Genomic DNA, 13,218 nt, shown 5'->3' with positions numbered 1-13,218 from the left:
AATTACTCCTGGTGGTGCTCAGGGGACCATATGGGATGCTAGGGATCGAACCTGGGTCAGCCGCATGCAAGGCAAACGCCCTACCCGCTGTGCTATTGCTCCAGCCCCCTAAAATAACATTTTTTATTGAATCACCTGAGATAGACCCTTACAAAGCAATTCATGATTGGATTTCAGTCATACAGTATTCCAACACCCATTTCTCCACCAGTGTACATTTTCTAGCACTAGTGTCCCCAGGTTCCTTCCCCACCTCCCACATCCTGCCTGCTTCTATGGCAGGCGCTTTCCAAGACCTCCTTCTTACACAAAAGTTAGCACTCAGTGGCAATATAGGTAACTTTTACAAATGGCAAATTAGAAGTAAAGTCCACCAAAACCAAAAAAACAAAACCAAAAAACAGTCATTCTATGTCTGTCCCTGGAATATAAAGTAACCTAATAGGAGACTACACCTAAGCATAGTAGAGATAAGGGCCAGAAGGTTTGCTCCATGGCTTGGAAGCCGCTCTCACATGCTGGAAGAAAGGGCAGCTCAGACAAAGAAGGGAACACCAAGTAAATGATGGAGGGCTCACTTGGGATGGGAGATGCGTGCTTGAAAGTATACTATGGACCAAACATGATGGCTGCTTAGTATCTGTATTGCAAACCATAACACCCAAAGGGGGAGAGAGAGTAAGAGAGATTGTGCCTGCCACAGTGGCTGGAGATGGGAAGGGGTGGGAGTGGCGGGAGGGATGCTGGGAATACTGGTGTTGGAGAATGAGCACTGGTGGAGGGATGGATACTCGATCACTATATGAATAATACGTAATCACGCAAGTTTGTAAATCTGTTTTTCATGGTGATTCATCAAAAAAATAAATAAATAAGTTATTTTAAAACCCCCCCAAAACAATTCTCCCACAAATTAATCAAAATAATCTGAATTAAAAGGACACATCGAAAAGCTAAGTCGATAGTACAGCTGTTTATATTTAACTCAGGTTCAATCCCTGGAATCCCATATGGTCCCCCAAGCCTACTAGGAGTGATCCCTGAGCACAGAGGCAGGAGAAGCCCTGAGTACCACCAGGTGTTGACCCCAAACATTAAATGTTACTTATAAACCAGCAAGTATTTTCCAATATAGTGTTGATGATAAATGTGTTTTCTCGTTAAAACAGATGTGCAAATTGATGATGGGATTCTTTCTGTGAAGAAATTTAGTATACTTAAAAATATCTTTTATTTAATATTTTGACACTACTTATTTTTTTGACAAACCACATTAAGTTAAAATTTCTCTCTAAGAATACATCAAAAATTTAGGTACAAGCATTTTAGCCCAATACTGTTTTTGTGGGCAGAAGACTGCAAATCTCTAAAATGTCAAATAAAGAGAAATTTATTAAACAAATCATGACATATCTATATGTACTCTTAAAAATAACACCAAATAATGATATGGAATAATGTTCATGAATTACTATTTATAAAAAATACATAAACTATTATATAAATCATTTCTGTGAATATTATATATGTGAAGATATGTATATGTGTAGAGAAAAGTCTACAATAATATCAAGTGTCAGAATGGATCTGTTTAGATGGCAGGATGTAAGTGCTCTGAAGGCAGAGATTTTAGTTTATTCTCTACTGTAATACACTGAATAATGGCTGTTATTAGAGAAACAAAGTAAAAATTGTGAATGCCTATTTTTGATTATCTCTATTTTATCACTATAAGATTTTAAAAGCTGTTTTTATTTATTTCTATTTTGGAAAGTGGTTTGGGCCACATTTTGTGGTGCGCATGAATCATTCCTGACTCTGTGTTCTGGGCACCATATCTGGTGTCAAGGATTGAGCCAGGGTCAGTAGCATGCAAAACAAGCACCTTTAATCTTGTACTATCTCTTTGACTCCTAAAAGTTGCTCTTAAAAAGAATAATTTAATGACAAAATAAAATTCTTCACAAACAGAAATATGTTATGTTACCTACCTCACGGAGTTATAAGGAAAAAAACAATTTATGTTTTATTAACTCCATAGCACTGTATGAATTTTAAATTATTTTGTTAAGATAGATAGTAATTTCAAAGTTAAACCAGCTTTAACTGGTTTTATACTCAGGTGTGTGTGTGTGTGTGTGTGTGTGTGTGTGTGTGTATTCACATGTTTTGGGTGGTCAAGTAGCAGTAAGGGAAGTAACTAAGGGAAGTAACAGTATGACCAAAACTTTTACGATAAAAAAAAAAATGGCTGAAGCAAAGGAAGGGAAAGCCTAAAAGTAACATGGGAGGAGGGTGGAGGGTTAAGAAGACTTTTTTTTTTCCACATAAAATTTTAAATTCAATAGTCTTTTTTTAAAAAACTGAATCATAGTGTGATACACAGTTACAAAGTTGTTCATGAGTGGATTTCAGTCACATCATTTTCCAACACCCTGAACACTTTGGAAGTGGTAGTGTGCAGCAACTTTGTATATAAATGCCATAAGCTTGAACATTATTGTAACCATATTACCTAAACTATAATATTATTTAAATTTAAAAAACTGAGTAATACTGATAGGTGAGACCCCTTTTAAACTAATCCTATATACCTCACACTCTTGTTATAGGCAAGGTACTACAGTATTGCAAATATAAAACAATAATACTGTTACTATTATTTACAAAACCAATTTTTTTAAAAATAACAAACAAAATAAGGGAACACACAATATTCAGTGAAAACAAACCCTGAGCATCAACAGAACCAAGTATGCTAAGTGGTAGTGGGGAAGGGTAGACAAGAAGGCCCTAGGGGCAGTGGTGGAGGGAGGAATCTTGACTCTCTGAAGGTGGGGATAGTACAGTAACACTGTATACCTGACACATTCATTCAATACAATGATAAATCTTAATACCTCAAGAAATAATAAACAAGGGGCTGGAGCGATAGTACAGCGGGTAGGGCATTTGCCTTGCATGCGGCCGACCAGGGTTTGATTCCCAGAATCCCATATGGTTCCCTGAGCACCACCAGGAGTAATTCCTGAGTGCATGAGCCAGGAGTAACCCCTGTGCATCGCCGGGTGTGAGCCAAAAAGCAAAAAAAAAAAAAAAAAAAGAAAGAAAGAATAAACAATTGCAAAAATATAAATTAAACTGGGCCCAAGCGATAGGACAAGGTAAGTTAAGCAACAGATAAGATGTTTGCCTTGCACATAAACAACATGGATTCTATCCCCAGCACTATATATGGTTCCCTGAGCATCACCAGGAGTGTTCCTTGAGCACAGAGCCAGAACTAAGCCTAAGCATAGTTGGGTGTGGCCCAACCCTCTCCACCATGCCCAAATAACATGATATAAAGACAAAACAACAACAAAAAATTCACGTATGTGGAAAACAAATCCACATACCTTACTAGTAATAATCTCTATTATGACAAATTTTGAAATGATTGTAATGAAATTTTCTAGTGATTTTTACCTTCCATTTCTTAATTAATTCTATCTGATTTTATTCAGCTTTTCACTTTTAGTTATTTGTTCCTCAAGATCTGATCAGCCAAAACCATGTATAATATTTTATCTCTCAGCTGCTAAATCAAAAACATTTTATGGACTGCTTTCACCCTCTGCAGGCACAGGGTCTTTAAAGTCAGTCACGGTTTCAAATAAAGTATGGATATAGTTTACCAAATCTGTAATTCATTTTACAGTTGAATACTGGAGGTTTTTTTATATGTACATATCTGTTTATACACTAGTCTCTATTTCAAACATCAGAAGCTGAATTTCATTTGCTCTCCATAGGACAAACCTAAGAATTGTTTCCAAATCTTCATTTTTTTTCTATTTTCACACAGAGATCACAGAAGTAGAATACAAAGAAGTACTGAGAAGTAAACTAATAATAGTTAAAAGAAAATATTAAACAATATATGAAATGCTATTTGAATTATTTTTTAAATAGGAAAAAATGTTTTCTCATTTGGAAATCTATTAGAAGCTAAACTTTTATACGTATCAATGACATATACACATTACTTAAATGGAAAACCAGCTTCCTGGAAAAAATGTCATAGTTTTTCTTCTTGCTAAGGACTATTTTTCAATTCTCTCTATTCAAAGATCAGTTTAACCCTGTGCAAGATCGTCTACATTCCTCTCATATTAATAAAAATCACTTCAATTTTTCTTTATTTTAATTTTATGAGACTAACTAAAAATGATAGAACTAAAACAACTCCAATATTATTTAGCTCCTATCACAATAACAACTGATAGAACCCAGGATTTTCTTTTTTTCTTTTTTTCAAGTATTAGGATGCTTTCAAATGAACTCACAGACCAAGATAAGTGGAATGGAACAATCTACTTAATATAAGATAAAGAAATTTTTCACATGTTCAACAAGCTCTGATTATGGCTCACCCTCAGCCACAATAGTGGGGAGCACTATGAGGGGATGACCCTTGGAGTGAAAGTGTTCCAAAAGAAGGAAGGAGAACTGTCCAGTGAGAGGCAGCGCAGAGTACGGAGCCAGCCTAATAAATACTAATGGGGGAGGCAGACATTGCAATCTGCCCCTGCCAGAAAGAACCCCGTCATCTGTGGCTTTCTCAGAACTCAACTTACTCCCTTTATAGACTACATGTTTCCCACGCTGTGAAATAAAGAATCCATCAAAACACACAGTCCTTTCAAAATTTCTAAAACCCTGAATTGTGTTGTTTTTATGAATTTCTGCCCAAAACTTATTCCTTTTTTTCTGTCCCATCCCACTCCAACTTAGTTATATTTTCTAGGAACCAGAGAGATAGTATCAGAGTTAAGGCACTTTCCTTACATGTGGCTGACCAGGTTCAACTCCCAATCCTACAAATAGTTCCCAAAGCATCCCACAAGTGATTCCTGAGCACCACATCTAGAATAAGCCCTACACACAGTCAGGTGTGCAAAACCCCTCCAAAAAAAGCTAAGACTAAAAGATTTAACTAATCTTTCTGGCTACAAAGTTTGCTTATTTCCCCAAGATGAATTCTGTAACCATTCTGTTTTGGGGAGGAAAAAGACAGTAGAGAAATTCCAAAACAAAGCTACGCTGTATTTTTTTTTTAACATTTGAGGGATTCGAACCATTCTGATGTTTATGAATTTGTTATTTTTCCCAGTGCTTTCATTTTAAGTCTTTTACTTAAGTCTATATAATTCAAATAGGAGACAACAGTTAATAATTCAAGGACAAGTACATTTTTTCAATTTAAAAAGGGAATTTGAAAACTAGAATACGTTTCTTATTTAATCAGAATTAGAAGGTGAACTTCTAATTAATGTTAGCTAAACTAGATTTATAATTAAAGGTACACTTTCTTTTCAAAAAGTATATCCAATACAGTCCCACATATATCCTTTTGCATATACTGCTTTTTATTCAAATTTTATTATTCCAAAAAAATAGCAGAAGGTAGCAAAAGGAAGGAGCAACATGGAAGCTTGGTTTGGGTTCCTCTTAACAGTGCTGGGGAATTAAATGCAGTGCTGGGACTGGATGGAGTTGGCAGTGTGCAAGACAAGTATGTTAACCCCTGTATTATCTCTCTAGGTTCCAAGATGATTAATTTTTTTATTAAAAATGGAATATGCCTGTTTAAAATATGTTACATAGTGGTAGTTTAAAACTCAAAAAGACCAAACCAAAGGGGGAAAAGTACGTAATAATAAAAGCTCAGGGAAGTGTACTTGAATAGGTAAAAGTATTTTATTTGCGAGCACTAAAACATTCTATAACTCAAGGAATCCTGATTATTTGGAATGGATACTCTAGTGTTTCATCACTTATACAAATCTGAAAACCATTCACCTCAAAAGAAAGGTCTGTTATATAATGATCAAACAGACTTCTGTTGGTGATAGCTCTATATATAGTTTAATAAGATCACAGTGCGTCTCCATATATGCATATAATATAAAAAGTTTTTTAAAATGTCACAATCAAGGGAAAGTAGCAATACCATTATCAAGGTACAATACGGTGACAAACTGACCTGATTGATGGAGTTGGCAGCACATGATGCAAGGCCTGTCCCAACAACAGTGATCAGAAAACAGGGCCAGTCAAGAGGTCCTGAGGCCAATGCAAATCCAGCTGAAGTGGTACTTACAACGAGAGCTGCAATACAGAAAAAGAGGCATCTTATTACCAACACAGATTTCAGGCTGCAAAATCTATTTAAAAAAATTAAGCACACAAATAACATGAAAATACGGGTAATCATCTTTCAATTAAATTTATTTATTTATTTGGTTTGGGGACTACACCCAGCAGTGCTCAAAGCTTACTCCTGGCTCTGTGTTCAAGGTCCAGGGGACTGTATGGTGTGCTAGGGATTGAACCCAAAATGGCCACAAGACAAAATACCCTACCACTGTACTGCTGCTTCGCCCCTCCTCAAGTTTTTAAATATCATTTTTCTCAATGCTTCTGAAAACATATCTACACAAAAATTATGTTCGTTATAAAAAATATACTGTTTTCTTTAATTCAATAATACTCAGGAGTAATGAGTAGGTAGGTGCTCCAAATACAATTATTACTTCAACAATTACTGGACACTTAATTGGAGATAAGTACCAAGCATTAGACAACATATAGAAATAAAAAAGGTTTTATAGACTCTTCAAGTCGATGTTCTTTCTTGAACACATATTTCCCTTGCTTGCCTCTATGCTTTTTGCTTCCTTATTTCCACTCAGGAGAAGTCTGTGTTCTCTCTTGAACACATTTCCCCTCTTTCTCTCCTATCATATCTTTCTAAGCAAATCTCATTCAATAAAAACTACTTGACACATATTTATAAAATCTCATTCCTGCAACCAGAAAAATGATAGACAATAATAACACAGGCAGAAAATATAAAGGGTTCCAAAATCTGTGACAAGTTCCTGGAAGAGTATGGATACAGCTATCCTCTAGTGCAAAGAGTCAGCGACATTTCTCAACAACAAGAATTTTCAGGGTTGGAGAGATGTATTGTCTTGCATGGGGCCAATCCAGCTTTGACCCATGGTATCCCACGTGTCCCTCCAGATCAGACAGGAGTGATCTCTGAGTGCAGAGCCAGAATTAAGCCATGAGCACCACTGGGTGTGGCATGAAAACAAAACCAAAATAAGTTAATAGTGTTGATAAAGAGAAATATTTGATTTGGCCCAAATTATTATTTTGCCTGGAAGACTGCCAGGGCCTCCTCTCTACCTGGTCTCCTGGTCATCTTGCTCCTTTCCTGAAAGATACATTTTAATGTAAACAGAACATAGTACTCTGCTACTTAGAAAAATTCCTTGATACTAACTATATTTGAAATAAAATGTAAATTCTTTCCCCTGCAAACTATATGTATCTTGTTACCTCTCTCTTGTCCACTATTTTCTCTCATCACAAGAACATTCTGGCTTCTAGCAAACCAGGCTCTTTTGCTGCCTGACAGGGGTCTTAAATAAGAGTTTTTAGGATGAACTATCCCAATTCTCACATAGGTAGTAGGCCTTCACCAATTACTTCCTTCAGTCACACCACCATTCTTTCATTCCCTCTACGCTTTTTTAAAACTCTGGATCTTCACTAGACTATCAATTTTTTGAAGGGGAAGCCATGGTGCCATGGCTCAAGGCTGGATTTACAATGCCATCATTCTTCCAGGCATAGAGTGTAATTTACTGATTTATTGGAGGAGGGCTATTGGCTGTTAGAGTGCAGGAAATCAACCTGAGGAGTTTATGCTTCACTTGAGTCATGGTAGAGTTTGATGTGAGGATGTTTAGTCAGGCAGCAGTGGACACTCAGATTTACATAGGTAGTTTGACAGAGCTACAGAAAGAAGCTACACTCCTAATACAGCAATAGAAAGGGCAATGCAGGTGACAGTCAAATAGATATAAGGAATATTTAATTGGACAATTGCTAGAATTTGGTAACTACAAGAGATAGAAAAATAAACAAACAACAAAAAATGTGCTGCACCTGGAGGATATAGACAATGAAAACATTACCAGAAAAGCTGATCTAACTACATAGTCTTAGGAAACTGTGCTGCTTGTGAGCAACCATGGAATACCAAGAGAGAAAAAGGAAACTGGAGCTCAGGAACCGGAGACAGTCAAGTATAGGAAACATGGGGGTTACCACTTAAAGACCATGGCAGAGCCCAAGGAAAGAACTGAAATCATTAATGGGTAGCATATGTAGTGGGAAAAGGTGCAAGAAAAACATCAGAACTGGGGGCTGTAGAGACAGTGCCTTGGGTAAGGTGACTGCCTTGCACACAATCACACAGATTCGATATCCCATGTGGTTCCCAAGCACTGCCAGGAGTAATTCTTGAATACAGAACCAAAAGTAAGCCCTGAGGATCACAGGATGTGACCCCCCCCAAAAAAAAATAATAAAAATCAGAATTATACAGAAAGGGGAAAAGAAATATTCACACGGACAAAGAAAATTTGGAGACAAGAAAATCAGAAAGAAAGAATGTTATGGATGTTAAATAAACCTGTGAAAAGCCACAGGAAGCAGGACCATAAGGGCAAACCACTCACATCAAAAAGTGCTGGAGACTCAGCACTCAAGAAAGCCAGAGGGCATCACAACACCGGAGAATCCTCCAGGCCCCATACCAAGCCGCTATTTCCAGGACTCCCCAGATGGAGCAGGTGCAGTCTCCCCGCCTTCTCCAGATGGAATCCCAGCGACCATGAGCTTCCATAAGCGTGGCACCAGTATGTGGCCATCAAGACTATTCCTCCGAAGCATGCAGCTGCTTACACAGCCGTGCGACCTTTCCTGACATACAAAGTGAGCAATGAAAAATAAAAGATCTAGCGTCTGCCCCTGCCCAAAACTAGAGAGAAAGCAGTGACACTCGGGGCCTCGCAGGGTGGGGGTGGGGTGGGGGGGACTAATAGGGAACCCAGCGGCTTTTGGCATAAATGCCTCTGGACTGAGCATTAAACTATGGCGCTGTGCCACCCTGGTGGGGGGTAAGGTGCTTGTCCCTTCCATCTTTTCTCCATGGTGGTGTGGTGGGTGCCACCTTTTCAGAGCCTATTGGACAGCCAGGTATGAGACTGCAGTGACATGACACAAGGGGCCTCATGGGCGGTGGAACCGGCCCCTCTCCCCATCCTGACAAGGCCTCAAGTTGATACCCACAAATGGCTCCTGGCTCCTGAACGGCCATGATCCCAGAGGCACAAAAATCAATCTCGGAACTAGGAGGCTTTTGACAGAAATCCCTCCAGACTTATTACTAAAATACCAGAAATCCAAAGTCCATACGCTCTTCGTAATCAATAGAAAACAAATTATCTAATGATGCCTTTTTGGCCGGTCTGATTGTTGGGGGAAATTCCAAATAATAATGGTGGGTCTTTTGTTGAAATACTGAATGTGATCAAAGTGGAGAGAGAGTAAAGTGGAAATCATCTGCCACATAGGCAGGAGGAGAGGTGGGATGAAGGGTATACTGTGGTTCTTGGTGGTGGGAAATGCGCACTGGTGAAGGGATGGGTGTTTGATCATTGTATAACCGACAAAGCTTTGTAACTGTTCTCACGGTGATTCAAATAAATAAATAAAATTAAAAAATAAATTTAAAAAAAACACAAAAAGTGCTAGAGTAAATGCTCGTAATTTCTTTTATTTTTTTTTTCGTAATTTCTTTTAAAGATCCTATGTTGGTTGTTTTGTCTTTTAGTCTAGTCTTATCAGTAATGTACAGAAAACTCAAGAGTTATACCAGATGGGCAAATTCTTTTCTGATACATATAACAGATGTAAACTTCTAGAGATTTTGGGAAATCTTTGATTGCATTTGATGACAATTTGCAAAGGTGATTTGAGTACATATACAGAGATGGTCATCTAAATCAGAAGTCTCTAGGAAAAATGTATTTTGGCAAAGAAGTCCTTCTCCTTCCTTGACTTCAGTGGTCCTCAAATATGGTATGCATTTGATTCTCCTGGGAGGAATATTTATCTCTCTTCGAAGAAGAGCTACTTCAAACAGATGTACAATGTTAAGAATAGAGATACAGTTTTAAGGGTCAGTAATGAAAAAAGCATATCTGGTTAAAGATTTCAAGAAGACATTTAGACTATGAGCTGAAGACAAAGAGGAAGCTGATCACAAGTCTCAAAAATGCACATTTGTGAATCAAGTAGGCTGGCTTAGACTGGGAGTACTTCTAGGCCAGAAAGTGTACGTACACTGGACTTTCTCTCAACTCTGGCTCTGGAAGCACAGTCTGCACTGGCTGATGAATAGCAACTTCACAAAAGTCCAGATCAACAACAACCATATAGAGCTGGGGTAGCAATCAAAGAATATTTATTTCAAAAGAAGCATGAGAAGAAAGTTCCTAGCTAATTCTAGAATGATGTTTTGAAAACATCAGTTACAGAAGCATATGAAAGAATATTATACTCATGGCAACAGAAAAAGTCTCACCAAAATGTTTCATAGTCATACCAGCATACATTTAATGACTATGAAGAAAAACACCATTTTAAACAACAAAACTCCTTTTAGGGTAATTTAATAACAGTTTCTGGGGCAGAAACCTGTTTTGCTTTGCTTTGTTTTCAAAGATATACCCCACTGGTTGTTGTTCTAGAACAAGGGTCATTGTGAACAACTCAATAGCTCCCTTGGCAAGTTAGATGATCTTTACGCATTGCCTGGTGCATAGTGACAAGCTGGATTTAAAGAGAATACTTAATACTCAGGCTATCAATAGAACTGAACGAAAAACAGACTAGGGTTTTCAAAATTAATGAACTGTTCCCATCCATAGAGTGCATGTGACCATGGCAGAACACATACTTTGCACGTGTGAAACCTAGGTTAGCTCTCCAAGTACCATCAAGTGTGGTCCAAACAATAATATAAAAAAAATTCTGACTCTATTTTAAAACTTTGAACCTTAAAACAAAAGTAGACTACTCATGGTAGACGACTCAAGAGCACTGGAAATCCATGGAAAGATTCCCAACAAATAAAAATCAAAATCACAGGTGCATCAAGGGCACTAGCCCCATCCCGCCTGTGATCCCTACACCGTCCATGACTTCTTCCTGAGTCCCCCAAACCAAGGAAGCACTCCCAAACTCCTCTAGACCCCAAACCCAGCAGACATATTAGCAATGAACAATAACCCACCCCTTAACCCCCACTAATTAAGGGTTCTTAGGTCTTATACATTTCCCCAAATATATCTATTTTAACACTTCTATGGGCTGGAGCGATAGCACAGTGGTAGTGCGTTCACCTATCACGAGGCTGACCCATGTTCAATTCCTCTGCCCCTCTTGGAGAGCCTGGCAAGCTACTGAGAGTATCGTGCCCACATGGCAGAGCCTGGCAAGCCACCCGTGGCATACTGGATATGCCAAAAACAGTGACAACAAGTCTCACAATGGAGATGTTACTGGTGCCTGCTCTAACAAATCGATGAGCAACGAGATGACGAGATGACAGTGACAGTAACCCTTCTATCTAATGGATATATATATGCATAATCAATAAAATAATATCCTAAGGGCACAGACATTGATAGATTAATAGATTTATTTTATTACTGTTTGCCAAGTAATAAAAAATTAGATCACACCTCAGATATCTGGCATCTGTAACTAAAATCGTAGCACCCATAAGTCTTTAGGAATAGTCGTGAAACAAAGAATTTCACCTGGTCTGGCAGACAGATGCAGAAGTCCTGGCAAATTACTGAGCTCAAATAAACCTCAAACCTCATTGATGAGGAACTCAAATCAATGATTCATACAATGGACATGGAACTAAAGCAGTAACTGGAAGAGAAATTCAATCAACTTAAAGATAAACTTATTTAGGCTACAAAGAGTTCATACAAATGGAATTGGGAAATTTAAAAACACAACTGCAAGTCACAGCAACAGAATTCAACATGCAGAGGACCGTGTGAGTGATACTGAAGACAAAATACTAGCCATCACCAATAAAGTGAAAAAAGAAAAGTAAATGAATACCAAAAAAATCTCTAAGATTCTTGATAGATAACAGCAAGAAAAATAATCTTTGAATCATAGGAATACCAGGAGAGGAAAAAGGAACCTGGAAATAACTGCTAGACAAATAATAACTGAAACTCTCCTGAGATCTTGACGGATTCAAGAGCTCCTTCACGGATTCAAGAGGCCCAAGGAGTGCCAAGTAAAAGAGAAAAACAAAACAAAGCCAAGACACAGAGTAATCAAAATAGTAACATCAAAAGAAAAAGACAGACTTCTAAAAAAAGAAAAAGAGGGACTGGAGCGATAGCACAGCGGATAGGGCGTTTGCCTTGCACGCGGCCGACCCATGTTCGATGCCCAGTATCCCATATGGTCCCCTGAGCACTGCCAGGAGTGATTCCTGAGTGCATAAGCCAGGAGTAACCCCTGTGCATCGCTAGGTGTGACCCAAAAAGCAAAAAGAAAAAGAGAAGAAATACCTCAAATAAAGGAAAACAACATGTGAATCCAGACAGATCTTCCATCTTACAAGCCAGAAAGGAGTGGAATGACATATTCAAAGTACTGACTAGAAAAAACCTCCTGCCTAGAGACCACTACCCTGCAAAGCTACAGTTCAGACTTGAGGGAGGGCTAAGAACCTGCCAGGGAAACAAGAGCTGGCAGCATTTGCAACATCCAAACTTACACCACAAGAATTAATGAAAGGCCGCTTTGAAAAAAAAAAAAAAGATTTACAAAAACAACTGGATCAGTGCGTACACGTACACACACACACACAAACACACACACACACACACACACACACACACGAGTGAGCGGGCCTTTGGCATATAGCCTGCGGTCAAACATTCACATAAACTGGTTGAGAAAGCCATTTTACAAGAACCGGAGGATTGGGAGGATTGGGACATTTTTACAAGAGAGGATGGTTAGCTAAGAGGAACAGATAGATCAGCCTGCTGGATATCTACTGTTATCTGCCCTAGTTGCTCCGGGTGCCATTAGTTACTTTTAGTTTTACCTTAAGGCCATGATGCAAGTAGATTGAAGCCTAAGCATACACGAGCGCTGTGGAGTTACAATGAAGTAGCTTTTGCTTTTGCTCACCTCAGTCAGTGTGTGTATGTGTGTGTGTGTGTGTGTTTGTGTGTGTGTGTGAGTGTGTGTGTGTGTCCACTCTCC

At 38.4% G+C, this 13,218-nt stretch overlaps 1 protein-coding gene across 1 annotated transcript in view; it reads right to left on the bottom strand.

Annotated features, from left to right (window-relative positions):
• The window catches only part of LOC101548818 (protoheme IX farnesyltransferase, mitochondrial), a 129,076-nt gene that overhangs the window by 90,176 nt on the left and 25,682 nt on the right, over positions 1–13,218 (bottom strand). The window contains exon 4 of the mRNA XM_004603979.2: positions 6,029–6,153. Within this exon, the coding sequence (XP_004604036.2) occupies positions 6,029–6,153 (125 nt within the window). The remainder of the gene's footprint in view (positions 1–6,028; positions 6,154–13,218) is intronic.

The sequence above is a fragment of the Sorex araneus genome, chromosome 6, assembly GCF_027595985.1.
Source record: "Sorex araneus isolate mSorAra2 chromosome 6, mSorAra2.pri, whole genome shotgun sequence".
In the NCBI taxonomy this organism is placed as follows: Eukaryota; Metazoa; Chordata; class Mammalia; order Eulipotyphla; family Soricidae; genus Sorex; species Sorex araneus.
This window is presented reverse-complemented; position numbering and strand designations above follow the sequence as displayed.